Source organism: Rhinoraja longicauda, chromosome 1 (genome assembly GCF_053455715.1).
Source record: "Rhinoraja longicauda isolate Sanriku21f chromosome 1, sRhiLon1.1, whole genome shotgun sequence".
NCBI classification, from domain to species: domain Eukaryota; kingdom Metazoa; phylum Chordata; class Chondrichthyes; order Rajiformes; family Arhynchobatidae; genus Rhinoraja; species Rhinoraja longicauda.
Window position 1 is genome coordinate 133350675 of NC_135953.1, and position 21371 is coordinate 133372045.

At 45.7% G+C, this 21371-nt stretch overlaps 1 protein-coding gene across 1 annotated transcript in view; it reads left to right on the forward strand.

Moving 5' to 3' along the window:
- The window catches only part of cpe (carboxypeptidase E), a 99197-nt gene that overhangs the window by 76454 nt on the left and 1372 nt on the right, over window positions 1-21371 (forward strand). Inside the window, exons 4-8 of the mRNA XM_078406972.1 lie at window positions 412-529; window positions 6289-6471; window positions 10492-10631; window positions 11063-11162; window positions 18677-18795. Of these exons, the coding sequence (XP_078263098.1) occupies window positions 412-529; window positions 6289-6471; window positions 10492-10631; window positions 11063-11162; window positions 18677-18795 (660 nt within the window). The remainder of the gene's footprint in view (window positions 1-411; window positions 530-6288; window positions 6472-10491; window positions 10632-11062; window positions 11163-18676; window positions 18796-21371) is intronic.

Consider the following 21371-nt stretch of genomic DNA (forward strand, 5'->3'; position numbering starts at 1 on the left):
TGAGGTACTTCAGCCCTTTGTGTTTTGTCCTTGTGCTTAACTTCATTGTAAGAAAAGTCTACATCCAAGTTCATGGTGGTTGTGAATATTCTCTGCATCCCAAGCATTTGTAATATAAGAAAATAACTGCAGATGCTGGTACAAATCGAAGGTATTTATTCACAAAATGCTGTAGTAACTCAGCAGGTCAGGTAGCATCTCGGGAGAGAAGGAATGGGCGACGTTTTGGGTCGAGACCCTTCTTCAGTCTGAAGAAGGGTCTCGACCCGAAACGTCGCCCATTCCTTCTCTCCTGAGATGCTGCCTGACCTGCTGAGTTACTCCAGCATTTTGTGAATAAATACCAAGCATTTGTAAAATCTGTTGCAATTGTTTGATGCATTGTTGTACTGAGAAAGTTTTTGTCTGCAGATCGCTCCCGAGACTAAAGCTGTCATTCGCTGGATCATGGATATCCCATTTGTGCTCTCTGCAAATCTTCATGGAGGCGATGTTGTGGCAAACTATCCTTACGACGAGACTCGAACGGGTAAATATTCCAAGAAGTCCGGTGAAAGTGGGTTTGATTGCGTAAATGGAACATAAAACGAATATAAAGCAATGCCGGCACTCTACTTTCGGAGGACAAAAGGAATTGCAGACGCTGGTTTACAAAAAAACCCCCCACACAAAGTGATGGAGTAACCCAGCAGGTCAGGCAGCATCTCTGGAGAATATGGATGGGTGAGGCTTCAGGTCAGGACCCTTCGACGGACTCTTGAGTTGCCTATCCATGTTGTAATTGAGGCAGTGCAGCGTAGGTTCTCGAGATTGATCCCTGGGATGGCGGGACTGTCATATGAGGAAACATTGAAAAGACTAGGCTTGTATTCATTGGAGTTTAGAAGGATGAGAGGGGATCTTATAGAGACATATACAATTATAAAAGGACTGGACAAGCTGGATGCAGGAAAAATGTTCCAAATGTTGGGGGAGACCAGAACCAGGGGCCACAGTCTTAGAATAAAGGGGAGGCCATTTAAAACTGAGGTGAGAGGAACTTTTTCACCCAGAGAGTTGTGAATTTGTGGAATTCTCTGCCACAGAGGGCAGTGGAGGCCAAATCACTGGATGAATTTAAGAGAGAGTTAGATAGAGCTCTGGGGGCTAGTGGAATCAAGGGATATGGGGAGAAGGCAGGCACGGGTTATTGATTGTGGACGATCTGCCATGATCACAATGAATGCCGGTGCTGGCTCGAAGGGCCCCAAGTAGACCCCAAGTTACTCTTCTAACCCCAAGTAGATTTCCACATACCCGCCTTCTGGTGAATCCTACATTGTGACTGGAATCTGAAGAAGGGTCTCGACCCAAAACGTCACCCATTCGTTCTCTCCAGAGATGCTGCCTGTCCCCGCTGAGTTACCCCAGCTTTTTGTGTCCATCCTACATTGCGACGGTCTCTTTGGCCTGCACAGGAATTTGCATGACCAGCCCCTGAGTAGGCTTACAATGTAAGCATTAAAGGCACACCAAGCGATACTTGTATTCTCAACTTTGCAGGCAGCAACGGCACCTGAATTCATAAGGTCATAAGTGACAGGAGTAGAATTAGGCCATTCGACTCATCGAGTCTACTCTGCCATTCAATCATGGCTGATATATCACTCCCTCCTAACCCCATTCTCCTGCCTTCTCCCCATAACCCCTGACACCCGTACTAATCGTTAGAGGCAGGAAACATGTTCCCAATGTTGGGGGAGTCCAGAACAAGGGGCCACAGTTTAAGAATAAGGGGTAGGTCATTTAGAACGGAGATGAGGAAAAACCTTTTCAGTCAGAGAGTTGTGAATCTGTGGAATTCTCTGCCTCAGAAGGCAGTGGAGGCCAATTCTCTGAATGCATTCAAGAGAGAGCTAGATAGAGCTCTTAAGGATAGCGGAGTTAGGGGGTATGGGGAGAGGGCAGGAACGGGGTACTGATTGAGAATGATCAACCATGATCATATTGAATGGCGGTGCTGGCTCGAAGGGCCGAATGGCCTACACCTGCACCTATTGTCTATCATATCATATCATATATATATATACAGCCGGAAACAGGCCTTTTCGGCCCACCAAGTCCGTGCCGCCCAGCGATCCCCGTACATTAACACTATCCTACACCCACTAGGGACAATTTTTTTTTACATTTACCCAGCCAATTAACCTACATACCTGTACGTCTTTGGAGTGTGGGAGGAAACCGAAGATCTCGGAGAAAACCCACGCAGGTCATGGGGAGAACGTACAAACTCCTTACAGTGCAGCACCCGTAGTCAGGATCGAACCTGAGTCTCCGGCGCTGCATTCGCTGTAAAGCAGCAACTCTACCGCTGCGCCACCGTGCCGCCCTGTCTAATCAAAAATCTATCTATCTCTGCCTTAAAAATATCCACTGACTTGGCCTCTACAGCCTTCGGTGGCAGAGAATTCCACAGATTCACCACCCTCTGACGAAAGAAATTTCTACTCATCTACTTCCTAAAAGAACGTCCTTTAATCCTGAGGCTATGACCTCTAGTCCTAGGCTCTCCCAATAGTGGAAACTCACATGGGAACATGTTCTCTGCAAAGAGTCGCCTAGTCTGCACTTGTTCTCGCTGGTGCTAAGTAATTCCTCTTACTGTTGGTTATCAGTTGAGGCAAAAATCCAATGGTCAAGAGTGTTTTATCGACATGTGTCCCAGATAGAACAATGAAATTCTTACGCTGCAACACAACAGAATATGCAAACACAGTGCACTGTAAACAATATAGTAAACAAGAGAAAAAAAGTTCAGTGTGTATATATACACATACACACAAGTACACGCACATATATATTTATATTGTGGCGGCTCCCAAGGGTCGGACCAAACCACTACCGACCCCTCGGCACGGGAATGGACCAGTCCAGGGGGGGCGGTCCAAGTCATTCCAGCAGACTTGACCGGTCTGATAACTGAGTAATAATAAAACCTCGTCCTTATATACGTAGCAAAGGACCGCCCCCCTGGACTGGTCCATTCCCATGCCGAGGGGTCGGTAGTGGTTTAGCCCGACCCTTGGGAGCCGCCACAGGACCCCCCCCCCCCCCCCCATCACGTCGGGGTCACCAATGTGGCGCGTCGGAAGAGGCCCGAAATAAAGGCGAGAAGCCGGGTATTTCGGGACGTTCGGTTTTATTGTTACTCAGTTATCAGACCGGTCAAGTCTGCTGGAATGACTTTGCGCCCAAAACCTCGTCCTTATGTACATAGCAAAGGACCGCCCCCCTGGACTGGTCCATTCCCGTGCCGAGGGGTCGGTAGTGGTTTGGCCCAACCCTTGGGAGCCGCCACAATATATGTATATATATATACACACACACATATACACATACACACACAAGCAATCTTCTCCAGTCTGATTGAGTGCTCATGCATGGGTTCCTCTACACCAGCGAGACCAAGTGTAGACTAGGTGACTCTTTGCAGAGCACACGTGCCCATGTGAGCGTCCTGTCGCACTCCATCTTCGCGTTCCCACTCTGACCTGACTGCCCTTGGCCTTCTCCTCTGCCATGGCGAGGCCAAATGCAAGCTACAAGAAACAGCACCATATACCTTATATTCCACCTGGGTGCGAGTCTGTGGAATTCTCTGCCACTTAAGGCAGTGGAGGCCAATTCACCAGATGTATTCAAGAGAGAGTTGGATTTAGCTCTTGGGGCTAATGGAATCAAGGGATATGGGGAGATGGCAGGAATGGGGTATTAATTTTGGATGATCAGTTATGATCATATTGAATGGCGGTGCTGGCTTGAAGGGCCGAATGGCCCACTCCTGCACCTATTTTCTATGTTTCTATGGACAGCCTATGATCCATGGTATGAACATTGGATTTTCCAATTTCAGGTAATTCCTGTTCCTGTCCCACTCCTAAGAGTCCGTCCAGATTCTCTCTCATTTGGAGCACCTTTTCCAACCCTCCTAATCTTAATAATAATAATAATAATGCATTACATTTATATAGCGCTTTTCATATACTCAAAGACGCTTTACAGGGATTTAGAGAACATAGGGAAGTGAATAAATAGATAAATAAGTAAACGAACAGAGAAAGGAGACAGAAGGTGAGGTGACCTTCAGTGGTTGAAGGCAGTACTGAACAGGTGAGACTTCAGTGATGTTTTGAATGTGGTGAGTGTGGAGGAGTCTCTGACGGTTTGGGGTAGTTAGTTCCATAGGGTGGGAGCAGCGATGGAGAAAGCCCTGTCCTCCCAGGATCTGAGTTTGGTCCGGATGTGGGGGGATAGGAGATTGGCAGCAGCAGAGCGGAGGGTGCAGGTGGGAGTGTGCCTGTGGAGGAGGTCGGTCAGGTAGGATGGGGCCAGGTTATGGAGGGCTTTGTAGGTCATGAGGAGGATTTTGTACTGGATTCTCTGGGGGATGGGGAGCCAGTGGAGTTTGTAAAGGACGGGGGTGATATGGTCACGGATCGGGGTGTGGGTGAGTAGACGGGCAGCGGAGTTTTGAATGTATTGAAGTTTACTGATGATTTTTTAGGGTGCGCCATAGAGGAGGCTGTTGCAGTAGTCCAGACGGGAGGTGATGAAGGCGTGGATGAGGGTTTCTGCAGCTGTGGAGGAGAGGCATGGACGGAGACGGGCAATGTTTTTGAGGTGGAAGAAGGCTGTCTTTGTGATGTGTTTGATATGTTTGTCGAAGGAGAGGGTTTGATCAAAGATGATTCCAAGATTCCGGATGTGAGGGGAGGTGGATACTGGGAGACCATCAATATTGAGGATGAAGTTTTGGGTGGATTTGGTGAGCGTTTTTGGACCAATGATGATGATTTCAGATTTGTTGCAGTTGAGTTTGAGGAAATTTGATTGAAGCCAAGATTTTATTTCACTGATGCAGTTTGTCAGTGTAGAGTGTGTGGTGGTGGAGATTGACTTGGTGGAGATGAGGAGCTGGATATCATCGGCGAAGCAGTGGAAGTTGAGACCATGACGGCGGATTGATTGACCAAGGGGGAACAGGTAGAGGATGAAGAGGAGGGGGCCAAGGACTGAGCCTTGGGGGACACCTTGGGGGAGGGGAGCGGTGGGGGATTTACAGTTGTTAATGGAGATGAACTGGTGCCTGTCAGAGAGGTAAGATTTGAACCAGGATAGGGCTGTGCCGGTGATGTTAAAGGAGGTTTCAAGTCGGGTGAGGAGAATGGAGTGATTTATGGTGTCAAAGGCGGCGCTGAGGTCAAGTAGGATGAGGATGTTGAGGTTGCCAGCGTCGGAGGAGAGGAAAAGGTCGTTTGTGATTTTGAGGAGCGCAGTTTCAGTACAGTGGTTGGAGCGGAATCCGGAATCTTGTTGCCAAGACATTATCCTTCCACAATAGTTCGATATTCTCCTGGATTTCCTCCCCCTTAGCTCACCTTCCCTTCCCGTCACCTACCTAATTCCATCTACCCTCCATTTCTCCCTTATCTGTTTCTATCTATCATCTGTGCAGGAAGGAACTGCAGATGCTAGTTTAAACCGAAGGTAGACACAAAAAGCTGGGGTAACTCAGCTGGACAGGCAGCATCTCTGGAGAGAAGGAATGGGTGACGTGTCGGGTCGAGACCCTTCTGAAGAAGAAGTCTGAGGAAGGGTCTCGACCTGAAACGTCACCCATTCCTTCTCTCCAGAGATGCTGCCTGTCCTGCTGAGTTACTCCAGCATTTTGTGTCTATCTTCCATCTGTCATCTGCCACGCCAGCCTCTGTCTCTATCCTTCTCCTCCTCTCTACCACCAGATCCATTGCCTAATCTTTTCCACGCCCTACTTATTTCCACCTGTCACCCACTGGCCATTATCTACACTTCTTCCCATCCCCACATGGCTCCACCAGACCATCGTCCCTTTGAGTATAGGAGCAAAGAGGTCCTTCTGCAGTTGTACAGGGCCCTAGTGAGACCGCACCTGGAGTACTGTGTGCAATTTAGGTCTCCAAACTTGAGGAAGGAAATTCTTGCTATTGAGGGAGTGCAGCGTAGGTTCACGAGGTTAATTCCTGGAATGGTGGGACTGTCGTATGTTGAAAGACTGGAGCGACTGGGCTTGTATACACTGGAATTTAGAAGGATGAGAGGGGATCTTATTGAAACATATCAGATTATTAAGGGATTGGACACACTAGAGGCAGGAAACATGAAAATGGCATCTTTCTGTTTTGGACCAATGATCGTGGGAATGAAATTTAAGTTTCCAATGATATCCTCTGTAATTGTTTGTTTCAAATGTGTGTGCTTGTTTAACAGGTTCTTCACATGAATACAGTGCGTGCCCGGATGACAAGATTTTTAAAAGCCTGGCTGAAGCTTATGCTTCTTTGAACCCGGTCATGTCGAACCCTAATAGACAACCATGCCGCAAGAATGATGATGACAGCAGCTTTATTGATGGAACTACAAACGGAGGAGCTTGGTATAGTGTTCCAGGGGGTAAGTGAAAATGAATCCATGGGCAGCTACTGTCTTAGACAATGGACCATAAAACATAGGAGCAGAATTAGGCCATTTGGCCCATCGAGTCTGCTCCACCATTCAATTGTGGCTGATCCATTTCTCCCCCTCAACCCCACCCTCCTACCTTTTCCCTCTCATCTTTGACAACCTTACTCACCAATAACTTATCAATCTCCACTTTAAAAATACCCAATGATGGTCTGTGGCAATGAATTCCACAGATTCACCGCCCTCTGGCTGAAGAAACTCCTCCTCACTTCATTCTAAAGGTACTGTATGGGGTTTCTGCGCCGAGCTTTCGCCCGACCTAAGGTCCCCGTGCCTTGCTCTGATCCCTTGACCAGGCCGCGCACACTGGTTCCCCGTGAGTAGTTCGACCCACTCACCCCCTATGGTTCTAGACACTGGACTTAGATGCAGGAGCGTTTATAGTGCAGAAAAATTCAACCAGACCAGATTTAAAGACCAGGGTTTAAATGGAAAAGGCTTTTATTGAGCGCTTGGGACTATTGTCCATGAATACTTATACACAGTTCTATTAGACATATGCACAACTACACGAACACTTAGACACAGTTCTAAACGACATATGCATAACCACACGAATACTTAGACACAGTTCTACTAGACGTATGCACACTTACACGAACACTTTTGACGCAGTTCTAAAAGACATATGCATAACTACACGAATACTTAGACACAATTCTATTAGACATATTCTTGACTGTAAGATGGGGAACGTACGACACATCGCAAAATTGACCAACACATATTCATTTACACACCCACGTTTATTCAAACCACCCCCCCTCTACACTAAACTATGTCCAGGATGTGCAGGATCGGGGTACATGCTCACCATGGGGCTATTACTGGGGTTACTGGCTGTTCATGCTGCTTCTCCGCTGCTTTCCGTGAGGGTCGTGCTTGTCCCCTGAGTTTCTTCCTTCCGTTTCTTGCGTTCCTGGCCAGTCGTTGCGAGCGTTGCTGTCCCTGCTGCGAGCGTTCCTGGCCAGTCGTTGCGAGCGTTGCTGTCCCTGCTGCGAGCGTTGCTGTCCCTGCTGCGAGCGTGTCTTTCTTGCCTGTCTTTTCGTCTTCCTCCTGGCTTGCGTTCCTTGCAGGTTTTCTTGCAGTATTTCTTCTTGAGTTTAAAACCCAAAAGTCGTGGCCAGTTATACTATTCTGACCCGTCCTATCTCCCGCCAGATCTCGGGATCTCTTTGTCTAAAAGATATATATTGAGTTTTCCCTTTGTCCTGCGTTATGTCCGGGGGTACCGGGGATGGCCAGACGGTGTTAATTGGTATTTCGTTGCGAGGTGATGGGTTTAACTGGTTTCCCATCACCTACCAGGTAGTTTTCTATGGGCTATTAACGAGATTAACTGTGTAGGTCGGCTTGGGGCATTGTGAGTATGCTGATGTCAGCGCCCCAGTGTCTGGACTTCGACCTGGTTTTGCAGGTTTCTGCATGGCCAATACCCATCCATTGTTCTGGCCGTGGCTTTGCAGAAACCTAGAGACTGGGCTGTAAGGTTTTTGCTTTTGTGGCTGGTCACGAGGTCCCGCGGCCATCTTAGGACCCACGGATTGTGACATCCCTTGGTAAACTGACCGCAGCCTTTCTCCGCTATCATCCCCAGTCTCCCATTTAAAATGTCCAAACTGCAGCTCTTTGGTTTGGTGTTGCTTGCAGAATGAGGGAGAACTTCTCAAATCTTACAGTACCCTTGTTTATTCTGAGGGTGGAACGACTGGAAACCAATCTTTTCTCCTGCGTGTGTAACATCGTTTTTACAAGTTCACTCTAAGTTTTACATAGAACAGCCAACACAGGAACAGGCCCTTTGACCCACAATGTTTGTGTCAAACATGAGGCAAGACCAATTCTTATCTGCCTGCACATAAGCCGTATCTCTCCATCCTGTGCACATCCATGCCATGCACTTTGTTGTAAATCTTATAGAAGAGCTAAATATCCTTGGACACTTAAGGCCCTGTCCCAGCTAGGCGTTTTTTAAGGCGACTGCCGGCGACTGTCATAGTCGTAGCAGGTCGCTGAAAAAACGGTGACTGGACTCCCCCCTACGACAATGTCTATGACAAGCTACAACAATCTACCACCTAGTCGACGGCAAGCTACCGAAAACCGGCGACCCAATCGTCGGCAGTAGAACGTCCACCTACGACCGCACCTACGACAACCGACCACCACAGAGGCGACAACCGAAGAAAACCTACGTCCACCTGTGACAAGCTACGACAAGCTATGACCCTGAAGACTGAAGACAACTGGACAATTCACGTTTCACCCACTTTCCCTATAAAAGGGGGTGCACGGTTGGGTTATCTGCATCATGACTATTTGAAAGTGATGCCATGAGAAATTACTCTGAAATACAATAACTTCTTGCATCAATTTTCTGTTAAAATGTCAAGAATTTCCTTTATTGATATACAAACATTTTTTTTTAAAGGTTGATAAGAACATATAACAGTGCAAACAAAAATATTGTAATAAACTTCAATAAATTTCAATAAACTTCAAACTTTAAAATTCAAACTTTAACCAGAATACAAGTGCAAAAACATACAAAGCCTAACATCATTTATGGACACATTGCACTGATGGATGATCAGATAAAGTCCACACTTGGAATTCGCTGAAGTCAGCACCAGCGACAACCTTAATCACCTGGCGACAACCTACCTCACCAGGTGACAACCTACGACAGCGCCCCCGTCAGGAGACGTCAAGCTACGCTCATTGGCGTCAAACCAACAGTCGCCGAAAATTTTCAAGCCTTCACAAAATCCAGCGGTGACCAGAAATAAACGCTACGACTCTTTGGAGACGACTCACGACCGTGCCCGCGACACCTCGGCGACCGTGTGGCAACAGCCTAGTCACCTGTAGTCGCCTAAAAAATCGCCAAACTGGGACGGGGGCTTTAACAAGATAATACTAGTATGCTCGAACTTCTGCATCCCACATTTCCTAGAACACACCCAAAGGAGTGCACAACTGTGGAATTAATTTCAAGTAAAGTGACTGTTGTTAAGTGGGCAAATGCTGCAGCCAATTTGCATAAATATCCCCAAAGGAATATTGAATACGTTGCGAGTTAATAGTCTTAGCCAAGGGATGAATTTGACCAGGGTCATCATCATGACTGCATAGAAACATAGAAAGTAGGTGCAGGAGTCGACCATTTAGCCCTTCGACCCAGGACCGCCATTCAATATGATCATGGCTGATTGTCCAAAATCAGTACCCCTTTCTCCCCACATCCCTTGATCCCTTTAGCCCTAAAAGCCAAATCTAACTCTCTCTTGAAAACATTCCGTGAACTGGCTTCCACTGCCTTCTGTGGCAGAGAATTCCACAGAATCACAACTCTCTGGGTGAAAAAGTTTTTCCTCATCTCAGTCCTAAATGGCCCACCCCTTATTCTTCCATGGAAGCACATGCATTCAGCAATATTTCATTGATTTCTTACGCTGAATGCCAAGCATTGTGAAACTGGCTTCAGACTGTAAATCCACTTACAATATTTATTCCCCTGTTGAAACATTCGTATCTCAATAGCCGGCTTTTCATTTTGTGATTTAAGATTGCATGCTCAAATATGTTCACTTTTTCACAACTCCTCCCCCTTCTGTTGTGGGGTAGATGGACTCCCCTCCCCAATCCTCCAATCTTTGCACATCCCCAATCCTTTCCACTCGTCACTTTTATTTAATGTTTCATGTATTTTGTGCTTTATGACTGTTGGCAGATCAATTTCCCTCCTGCGATAAATAAAGTTCTATCGTATCGAATCGTAAAATGAATTAAATCACCTGTGCTACGAAGCTGACCTTTGCAATTCTAATCTGTACAGCAATTCTCCTTAGCACTGTGCTTTTTTTATAATTACATCATTGTTTTTTTTTTGTATATTCTATTTACCATAGTCAGATCTTATAATATTGCATTTTTTTTATTTCCCAGGTATGCAGGATTTTAACTACCTGAGTAGCAATTGCTTTGAGATCACATTGGAATTGAGCTGCACAAAATTCCCACCAGAAGACACACTTTCGATCTACTGGGATGAGAATAAAGACTCCCTCATTAATTTCATCCGACAGGTCAGCACAAAAAAAAAGTTCCATTCAGAGATGTCATTGCATCATGCCCAGTTTAAAATGAGCCATCCTTCACGTTCCTCATCTTTAACTGAGCTTTATTTCAGCCAAGCTTGTGAGGACAGAATGTGTGACATTTCTGCAGGACTGATTCTTTTAACACTGATAAAATCAATTTGTTTCTAGCAATGGAAAAATGGAAAGCAATATTTAAGTTTCAGATGTATGAAAGGTCAGGCATAGATTAAGACATTTTTGGCACGTTGAGTATAAATTTTGTTATAGCATTGCTTCAGCGAAGATGTTGTGCTCATGCAACTGGACTTTTGAAGGGTAAGATAGTCCATTTCACAACTAGCTTCTTGGTGGGAGATTCGGTGGGAAATTTATAGATGTTGTTTGCTGGTAATAACAATGTCACGATTGTATTTCAGGTCCATCGTGGCATTAAAGGCTTTGTCCGTGATCATCACCAGAACCCGATTTCAAATGCTACGATATCCGTGGAAGGCATAGATCATGATATCATTTCTGGTATGTTTCAGCATATATATATGTATAAATATTTGGGTTAAGAAAGTAAGTGGCAGTTTAGCGAAACACTAGCTTCTATCCAGAGATGCTGCCTGTCCCGCTGAGTTGCTCCAGCATTTGGTGTCTATTGGTGCAGTTTAATGTAAAGTAAGGTTTATTGATTGGAGATCATGACTCTTATTATAGGGGATTGTTACTGCAGGTGGATCCCTTGATGTCCTACCCTCTTGGCTACTTACATGTACACTTTCTATAGTAATACTGCACTCCCTGAAAGAATCCAGTAAAAAGGTAGACACAAAATGCTGGAGTAACTCAGCGGGTCAGGCAGAATCTCGGGAGAGAAGGAATGGGTGACGTTTCGGGTCGAGACCCTTCTTCAGACTGATCCTCTTCAAACAAAAAAATAGTTCTTCCCTACACAGTAAAAAGGTAAATCTAATTTGAAGATCGTAATCCAGAAGCATTAATGTGTAGAATTGTGTGGCATGGAAGGAGACAATTTCATGCATCAGGACTGCATCAAACTATGATAGAGATATCCAGTTGGTCTGCAAATCTTTTCCAATCGCACTGCGACAATTCTCCTTTAAGTATTTGGCCCCTGGAAGCTTATAGTTAAATCCATATTTCAATTTCAGTTTCACTAGTTATTGAAATCACAATTCAGTTGGGTTACAATACAGCCCCTCTCTTTATTGTGGTTCACTTAAGCATGTGCCCTCTGCCTATTAAACCTACAACCAAAGGAAATAACTTGTTTTATTTAACCTATCTCAACCCTTTGTTATTTTAACTATCTGTATTAAATCCACTCTGTATGTGTAACCCTTAACAACACCTCATATTCCGCTTATGGCGTGTACTCAGTGGGTATGAATATAACCCTTGCTTTCCCTCTCATCTCCATCCCCCTTCCCAGTTCTCCGACCAGTCTGAACGTCCCTGATTACATTTTATCTCTGTTTGCTTTGTTGCTACCTTCTCCCAGATAACAATGATCTCTTCTACATTTTCCTATATCTCCATCCCCTTTGTCTCATTTTCACGCCTCACACTTCCTTATCTCTGTACCAGATATTGTCTTTCTGCTGACTAGTTAGCAGGCAACAAAAGCTTTTCACTGTACTTCGGTACACGTGACAATAAACTAAACTCAACCTCATCTTGTCTTCTGCCCTTATTTCATTCCTCAATCAATCACGCCATTCTTCTAACAATTATTTTGCTGATTGTAAAGATGTAGCAGACCCCTAAATGCCTCTATGTGTGAGCTTCTATTCCATTTTCTCTTTTCATAATGTCATAAGATCATGTGATAGGAGTAGAATTCGGCCAAGTGGCCCATCAAGACTACTCCGTCATTCAATCATGGCTAATCTATCTCTCCCCCATAACCCCATTCTCCTGCCTTCTCCCCACAACCTCTGCCACCTGTACTAATCAAGAATCTATCTATCTCTGCCTTAAAAATATCCACTGACTTGGCCTCCACAGCCTTCTGCGCCAAAGAATTTCACAGATTCACCATCCTCTGACTAAAGAAATGTCTCCTCATTTCCTTCCTAAAAGAACGTTCTTTCATTCTAAGGCCACTACCTCTTGTTCTAGACTCTCCCACTAGCGGAAACATCCTCTCCACATCCACTCTATCCAAGCCTTTCACTATTCTGTATGTTTCAATTAGGTCCCCCTTCATTCTTCAAAACTCCAGCGAGTACAGGCCCAGTGCTGTAAAACGCTCATCATAGGTTAACCCACTCATTCCTGGGATCATTCTTGTAAACCTACTCTGGACCCTCTCCAGAGGCCTTTCCTCTTTATCAATTCCACTGCTCTTCCATATATTTTCGCATTCACCCTCATTCTCCATTGTAAACGCAAGTTGACGCAGTTATATTCCTTCATTTCCACTTCATACTTAGCATTAATTCCTGTGTCATTCAATAGACAATAGGTGCAGGAGTAGGCCATTCGGCCCTTCGAGTCAGCACCACCATTCAATGTGATCAGGGGTGATCATTCTCAATCAGTACCCCGTTCCTGCCTTCTCCCCACACCCCCTGACTCTGCTATCCTTAAGAGCTCTATCTAGCTCTCTCTTGAATGCATTCTGAGAATTGGCCTCCACTGACTTCTGAGGCAGAGAATTCCACAGATTTACAACTCTCTGAGTGAAAAAGGTTTTTCCTCATCTCCGTTCTAAATGGCCTACCCCTTATTCTTAAACTGTGGCCCCTGGTTCTGGACTCCCCCAACATTAGGAACATGTTTCCTGCCTCTAAAGTGTCCAACCCCTTAATAATCTTATACGTTTCGATAAGATCCCCTCTCATCCTTCTAAATCCCAGTGTATACAAGCCTAGTCGCTCCAGTCTTTCAACATATGACAGTCCCGCCATTCCGGGAATTAACCTAGTAAACCTACGCTGCACGCCCTCAATAGCAAGAATATCCTTCCTCAAACGCAAGTTGACGCAGTTGTATTCCTTCATTTCCACTTCATACTTAGCATTAATTCTTGTGTCATTCAATGAGAACTGCTTTTGTTTGAAGCGGACCCTGACGGCACGGTGGCGCAGCGGTAGAGTTGCTGCGTTACAGCGAATGCAGTGCTGGAGACCCAGGTTCGATCCTGACTACAGGCGCCGTCTGTACGGAGTTCGTACGTTCTCCCTGTGACCTGCGTGGGTTTTCTCCGAGATCTTCGGTTTCGTCCCACACTCCAAAGACGTACAAGTTTGTAGGTTAATTGGCTGGGCAAATGTAAAAATTGTCCCTGGTGGGTGTAGGATAGTGTTAATGTGCAGGGATCGCTGGGCGGCGCGGACCCGGTGGGCCGAAGGGCCTGTTTCCGCGCTGTATCTCTAAATCTAAATCTAAAAATCTGACCTGGAACGTCACTGGGCCATGTCATCCATAGATGTTATCTGACCTGCTGAGTTACTCTAGCACTTTATGTGTGTTTAATCTGGTTTTCCCATGTGGAGAGGTTCCTGGTTTGGTACAGCTGCCTGCTAATTTTTTTTTTAAGCAGTTTCGTGGGTGGGGCAGGATCTTTTACCCCATTGACGGGTGGGACTGGCTTCTTTAAGCAAGTTCCTGCAGTGGAAACTGCTCAAGAGTAAGTCTGCCTTCACCTCTTCTAAAAGGGGATAAATAATCTGAGCCAACTTTGCCTTAAATCCTGATGTTGATGTTGCAATGAAGCGTGGCCATTTTTCTGCTTCTGCTGGAGCAAGAGAAAGGGAATGCTGTGTGGGAAATGAACTGCAAGCCATTTAGAAACCTTTGTCAGCTTTCCAACATGACCTCAGCTGGGAGTGCCTGCATCCCATCTGTATATGTGTCCGACTTCACTTGGCAGAGCTGCAGCAGAGAGCTGCGATTGAACATTTTGGGCAAAGACAGTAGCCTCTTTCAATTGACACGGGCACATTCTTCCAGCACCTCTTCGAGTGTTACTCCGAGATTTGTGTGTGGAATCGGTTGCCTGTCGGGATGAAGAAATGCCTGTGTTCTCCGTACAACATAACGAAGATCTGACTTTTTTTTAATACTGTAGGGAAGCAAATTGGCAGTTTTCACAAAGCTTGTGGCGTGACTTCTCGGAAAACAAGCTTAAAAATCCAGAATGGATCCGTCCGAAGAAAAGTGAAGGGAATCTGCTTTTCCCTCCAAATGTGCAATAGGGATTGAATTTTCATACAAGGCCCATGATTGTGCGGAATTACAGAATTTGGAGAACATTGATTGTATTTACATTGATTTATTCACTCTGGCATTATAGACAATAGACAATAGGTGCAGGAGGAGGCCATTCGGCCCTTCCAGCCAGCACCGCCATTCAATGTGATCATGGCTGATCATTCTCAATCAGTACCCCGTTCCTGCCTTCTCCCCATACCCCCTGACTCCGCTATCCTTAAGAGCTCTATCCAGCTCTCTCTTGAATGCATTCAGAGAATTGGCCTCCACTGCCTTCTGAGGCAGAGAATTCCACAGATTCACAACTCTCTGACTGAAAAAGTTTTTCCTCATCTCAGTTCTAAATGGCCTACCCCTTATTCTTAAACTGTGGCCCCTTGTTCTGGACTCCCCCAACATTGGGAACATGTTTCCTGCCTCTAACGTGTCCAACCCCTTAATAATCTTATACGTTTCGATAAGATCTCCTCTCATCCTTCTAAGAGTTGTTAGAGTGGAGAGTAGAAAATGCATCCATGGAAACTTATTGTTGTTTAGGTTAGTTTAGTTTAGTTTCAGGATACAGCACAGAAACAGGCCCTTCAGCTCACTGAGTCTGCTCCGAGCAGCAATCCCCGCACATTAACACTACCTTACACACACTTGGGACAATTTTACGTTTATACCAAGCCAATTAACCTACAAACTTGTAGCTCTTTGGAAAACGGGAGGAAACCGAAGATCTCGGAGAAAACCCACGCGGGTCACGGGGAGAACGTAAAAACTCAGTACCAATCAACGATAATAGAGCAGAGCAAGATATACCACTCGACCCTAAAAACCGTAGTATGTCGTGGCGCCATTTTAGTTGGCAGAAACTTGCAGAAATATTTTTAAAGAAAAATAACAAAAATCTGTGAATTGGTAGATGAGATATATTCTGCATTTTAATTGTATCATCACAACATACTGTTCCCCCAAAACATTGATTACACTACAAGAGGCATAGCGAACGGCGGGTTTTGCCTACTAAAATGGCGGACGTTACGCTCCTTTGCGTACTACACTTCAGTATAGGCGATTTCGACTGAGTGGTTCATCTTGCTCCTCTAGTATCTTTGGTACCAACTGCACCCACAGTCAGGATCGAACTCTGGTCTTTGGCGCTGCAAGGCAGCAGCTCTACCGTTGCGCCACCGTGCTGCTCAATTATTGTTTCTCTCAATGGCTATTGATCTGGATTGTATAAATCAATGCAGTCAGCAGCTGGATATTTGTCCTTGAGGAACATGTTGAAAAGGTGAAGGGAGCAAACAAAAAAAAGCCAAACTGCTGAAGAACTCCACGGGTCAGACAGCGTCTGTGAAGATAAGGGATAATCGATATTTTTGGGTCAGGACCTTGCATCAGGACATCATGTAAGTCCTGAACCTAGGGGCTTGATATCCCTTTGCCTCCACAGATGCTAATTGACCTGCTGAGTTCTTCCAGCAAATGTTTTTTTGTTCCCTTTCCAGTATCTGCAACCTCTTGTGTCTCTTGTGTCTCTATTCCAGTATCTGCAATCTCTTGCTATTGAAGGCGTGCAGCGTAGGTTTACTAGGTTAATTCCCGGAATGGCGGGACTGTCATATGTTGAAAGATTGGAGCGACTAGGCTTGTATACACTGGAATTTAGAAGGATGAGAGGAGATCTTATCGAAACGTATAAGATTATTAAGGGGTTGGACACGTTAGAGGCTGGAAACATGTTCCCAATGTTGGGGGAGTTCAGAACCAGGGGCCACAGTTTAAGAATAAGGGGTAGGCCATTTAGAACTGAGATGAGGAAAACCTTTTTCAGTCAGAGAGTTGTGAATATGTGGAAGTCTCTACCTCAGAAGGCAGTGGAGGCCAATTCTCTGAATGCATTCAAGAGAGAACTAGATAGAGCTCTTAAGGATAGCGGAGTCAGGGGGTATGGGGAGAAGGCAGGAACGGGGTACTGATTGAGAATGATCAGCCATGATCACATTGAATGGCGGTGCTGGCTCGATGGGCTGAATGGCCTCCTCCTGCACCTATTGTCTATTGTGACTGTTGAACATGGGGTGTATTGGTTACATTTATTTCACATATCCACGTAATAATGTATTGCAAAGTCTTTCTGTAACATTTGCCTTTAAGGGCTGCATTTCAGCAACTAACTTTTTTTTGGACTTTAATTCATTTGATGCAATATCATTTTGCAAGAGAAAGTTTGGCAATGGAAGGCAGCCACTGGGAGCATGGGAAAGTCTTACCAATAGAGGAGCTAGTTATTATCCTAATGTATCTGCAGATGAAATGGTCATTCCCTTGAGGTCCCACTGGTAGTATCCACATCACTTTAAACAAGTTAATCCTGCAATTGTTGTGACTAACATGTTCATACTCTAAAGTATATGGGTGGCACAGTGGCGCAGCGGTAGAGTTGCTGCCTTACAGCGCCAGAGACCCGGGTTCAACCCTGGCTACAGGTGCAGTCTGTATGTAGGTATTTAGTCACAAAATGCTGGAGTAACTCAGCAGGTCAGGCAGCATCTCAGGAGAGAAGGAATGGGCGACGTTTCGGATCGAGACCCTTCAGACTGATGTCAGGGGGGCGGGGCAAAGGAAGGATATAGGTGGAGACAGGAAGATAGAGGGAGAACTGGGAAGGGGGAGGGGAAGAGAGGGACAGAGGAACTATCTAAAGTTGGATTAGTCAATGTTCATACCGCTGGGCTGCAAGCTGCCCAGGCGAAATATGAGGTGCTGTTCCTCCAATTTCCGGTGGGCCTCACTATGGCACTGGAGGAGGCCCATGACAGAAATGTCAGACTCAGAGTGGGAGGGGGAGTTGAAGTGCTCAGCCACCGGGAGATCAGGTTGGTTAAGGTGGACTGAGCGAAGGAGTTGAGCGAAACGATCGCCGAGCCTGCGTTTGGTTTAGCCGATGTAAATAAGTTGACATCTAGAGCAGCGGATGCAATAGATGAGGTTGGAGGAGGTGTAGGTGAACCTCTGTCTCACCTGGAAAGACTGTTTGGGTCCTTGAATGGAGTTGAGGGGGGAGGTAAAGGGACAGGTGTTGCATCTCCTGCGGTTGCAGGGGAAAGTGCCCGGGGATGGGGTGGTTTGGGTAGCAAGGGACGAGTGGACCAGGGAGTTACAGAGGGAACGGTCTCTGCGGAACGCAGAAAGGGGAGGGGATGGGAAGATGTGGCCAGTGGTGGGGTCCTGTTGTAGGTGACGTAAATGTTGGCGGATGATTTGTTGTATGGTTTGTTGTCTGTATGGAGGTTGTATGTTGTCCCCATGACCTGCGTGGGTTTTCTTCAGGTGCTCCGGTTTCCTCCCGCACCGCAAAGATGTATAGGTTTGTAGAGTAATTGGCTTGGTATAATTGTAAATTGTCCCTAGTGTGTGTAGGATGGTGTTCGTGTGCCGGGATCGCTGGGCGGCGCCGACTCGGTGGGCCGTAGGGCCTGTTTCCGCGCTGTATCTCTAAACTAAAGATAGACATAAAATGCTGGAGTAACTCAGCGGGACAGACAGCATCTCTGGAGAGAAGGAATGGGTGAAATTCCGGACCGAGACCCTTCTTCAGACTAAACTAAACACTGGGCAAAGCATTCCTGGTGCGCTTTGCAGAATTCAGTGTGTGTTCTCTACTTACGTGACTCTTCAGACACTTGTGAAGTCACTTGAGCTCATTGTGGGTGCTCCTGATTGGCACATGTTAATATTGGCCGCGCTGGCCAAGGCATCATCTGCTGTTTCCACTAAAACTGGCATTCATGAACATCTTTTTTTTTTTCCTTCAGCAAAAGACGGTGATTACTGGAGGCTGCTCGCCCCTGGAAACTATAAAATCACAGCTTCTGCTCCTAACTACCTGGCGATAACTAGGAAAGTGGCCGTTCCTATCAGCCCAGCCGTACAGGTAAGGAAGCTTCAATTATTTATTTATGCAATTGTGAGATGCAAATGTGAGTGCTCACAATTACGATGCTCGAGACAATCTAGAGAAACAAGTATTTTATTTGCAAGTCTGCAGAGTTGGGTGCCTTCCCTCTCAAGACACACCGAGGTCGGGAAAATCCCTTCTTTTTATTCACTTCACTTTACAATTGTCACATCTTAAATTCCTCCCCTTCAGGCTCCTTCCAATCGGAGCACTGAGGTGCACAATCTACCGTCATCGCCCCTGTTGCCTCCCACATCATACATCGCATGTACATTTAAATGAGGCATCTTGTCATGCGGGGCGTTTTTGCAATATTCATTTATCTCATTAGGCATGCGCAGTACAGAGTAGTTCATGCCCTCTCCCCTAGTGCTCTGGTCATCTTGCCCTCTCCCCTAGTGCTCTGGTCATCTTGCCCTCTCCCCTAGTGCTCTGGTCATCTTGCCCTCTCCCCTAGTGCTCTGGTCATCTTGCCCTCTCCCCCTAGTGCTCTGGTCATCTTGCCCTCTCCCCCTAGTGCTCTGGTCATCTTGCCCTCTCCCCCTATTGCTCTGGTCATCTTGCCCTCTCCCCTAGTGCTCTGGTCATCTTGCCCTCTCCCCCTAGTGCTCTGGTCATCTTGCCCTCTCCCCTAGTTCTTTGGATATCTTGCCCTTATCCTCGGAACGTCACTATTTACTCTTTGGATATCTTGCCCTTCTCCTTGGAACGTCGCTAGTTCCTTGGATATCTTGCCCTTATCCTCGGAACGTCACTATTTACTCTTTGGATATCTTGCCCTTCTCCTTGGAACGTCGCTAGTTCCTTGGATATCTTGCCCTCTCCTTGGAACGTCACTATTTGTTCTTGCGGTTCTTAGTCAGGTCAGCTATTTCTCATGGTCCTTAGTTTAAATCAATTCACCCTTTTTACTTCTCTCTCACACAATTATCCGTCTTGCTTCATATTTGTCCCCTGAAACCAAAAAAGAAACCTCCATAGTTAGATGAGCCGACCATGGGAGCCCAGAGCAAAGAAAAGAGTTCGTCTTTAGTTTAGTTTAGATTAGTGTGTTGAACCCTCGATTAAATTTGATATGACTTGGGGAAGCTTTATTCAATATTTTCACACAATATAAGTTGTTCCCTCTCCAGCCGTTATAATAATTTTTTACCTTTATTTGGTGGAACAGATTTAACAACAAACAGGGGTCTAAATTGTTGACATTTTTTTTTTTTTTTGCAGCCCAGATTCTGTTTGTTTGCTTATTTTAGTTTAGGAGGGGGGTAAATTTTTTTAAATTTTTTTTTTCTTTTTATCTTTAAAAAAAAAAAAGTTCTCTTTTAACCTTTTATCTATAATTACATAGAGACTGGGAGGTCTATACCCTATATGTATTTTGAAACTGGATTTATATTAAGGCTACATTTGTCGTTAATGTAATCCTGATCCCTATGTTATGCTTATCATTTTTTGAAATTTAATAAAAAGATTTGAAAAGAAAGATTAGTGTAGATACAGTGCAGAAACAGGCCCTTCGGCCCACCGGGTCCGCACCGGCCAGCGATCCCTGCACATTAACACTATCCTACACGCACTGGGGACAATTACACTTATACCAAGCCAATTAACTTACGTACCTGTACGTCTTTGGAGTGTGGGAGGAAACCGAAGATCTCGGAGAAAACCCACGCAGGTCACGGGGAGAACGTACAAACTCCGTACGGTCAGCACCCGTAGTCGGGATCGAACCCAGGTCTCTGGCTCTGCAAGCGCTGTAAGGCAGTAACTCTTACCGCTGCGCCACCATGCCGCACTTGTTCCAGACCTTCTCATCTCACATATTTTACCAAGACACAGTCTGTGATATTGATCCGGTAAGTAAATGGGTGTTCAGGCCAACGGCTGCCATACTTTCATTGCTGGAAGAAGGTTCCCTTGGCTGGGACAAAACGTGACCCACAGGTCAAAGGGACTTGGCTGGGACTCCACACCATGAGAGTTCCTGCTTCCCATGCGGCCTTTTCCTCAATGGGGCAACTCTTGCAAGTGAGATAGGGCGACCTTGCCTTGCAATCTTCCGCCCCTCTACCAGAAATGAGTTGATGAAAATAAACTCGCAACAAAAAAAAGTGAATTGCCTCTTAAACCATAATCAGACACATGGCTCTAATGTGAGGCATCCTTTGTATTAGTTTTCTTGGCACAGAGTGCGAATTTATTTGACTGCAATAATAATTGACCATATGGTGCTTTTTGGATCTTTTCATTATGTCTCCGTGCAGCAGATATAAACGATTTTTTTTCCATGTTAAACCACTCTATACATGAACTGTTATAAAGGAAGCAATCAAATGTGCCCAGAAATTGGTGGACTAGTGGCGAGAGAGATGACCACCACCATAGAGAGAGGAGTTCTAATTCAAGAGAATAGGCCAAGTATTTTTCCTCAAGCCTTCACATGTATCACTGGGAAAAGGTGCAAACTCAACATGGACAGCACCTGAGGCCAGGATTGAACCTGGGCCTCTGGCGCTGTGAGGCAGCAGCTCTACCAGCTGTGCTACGAGATG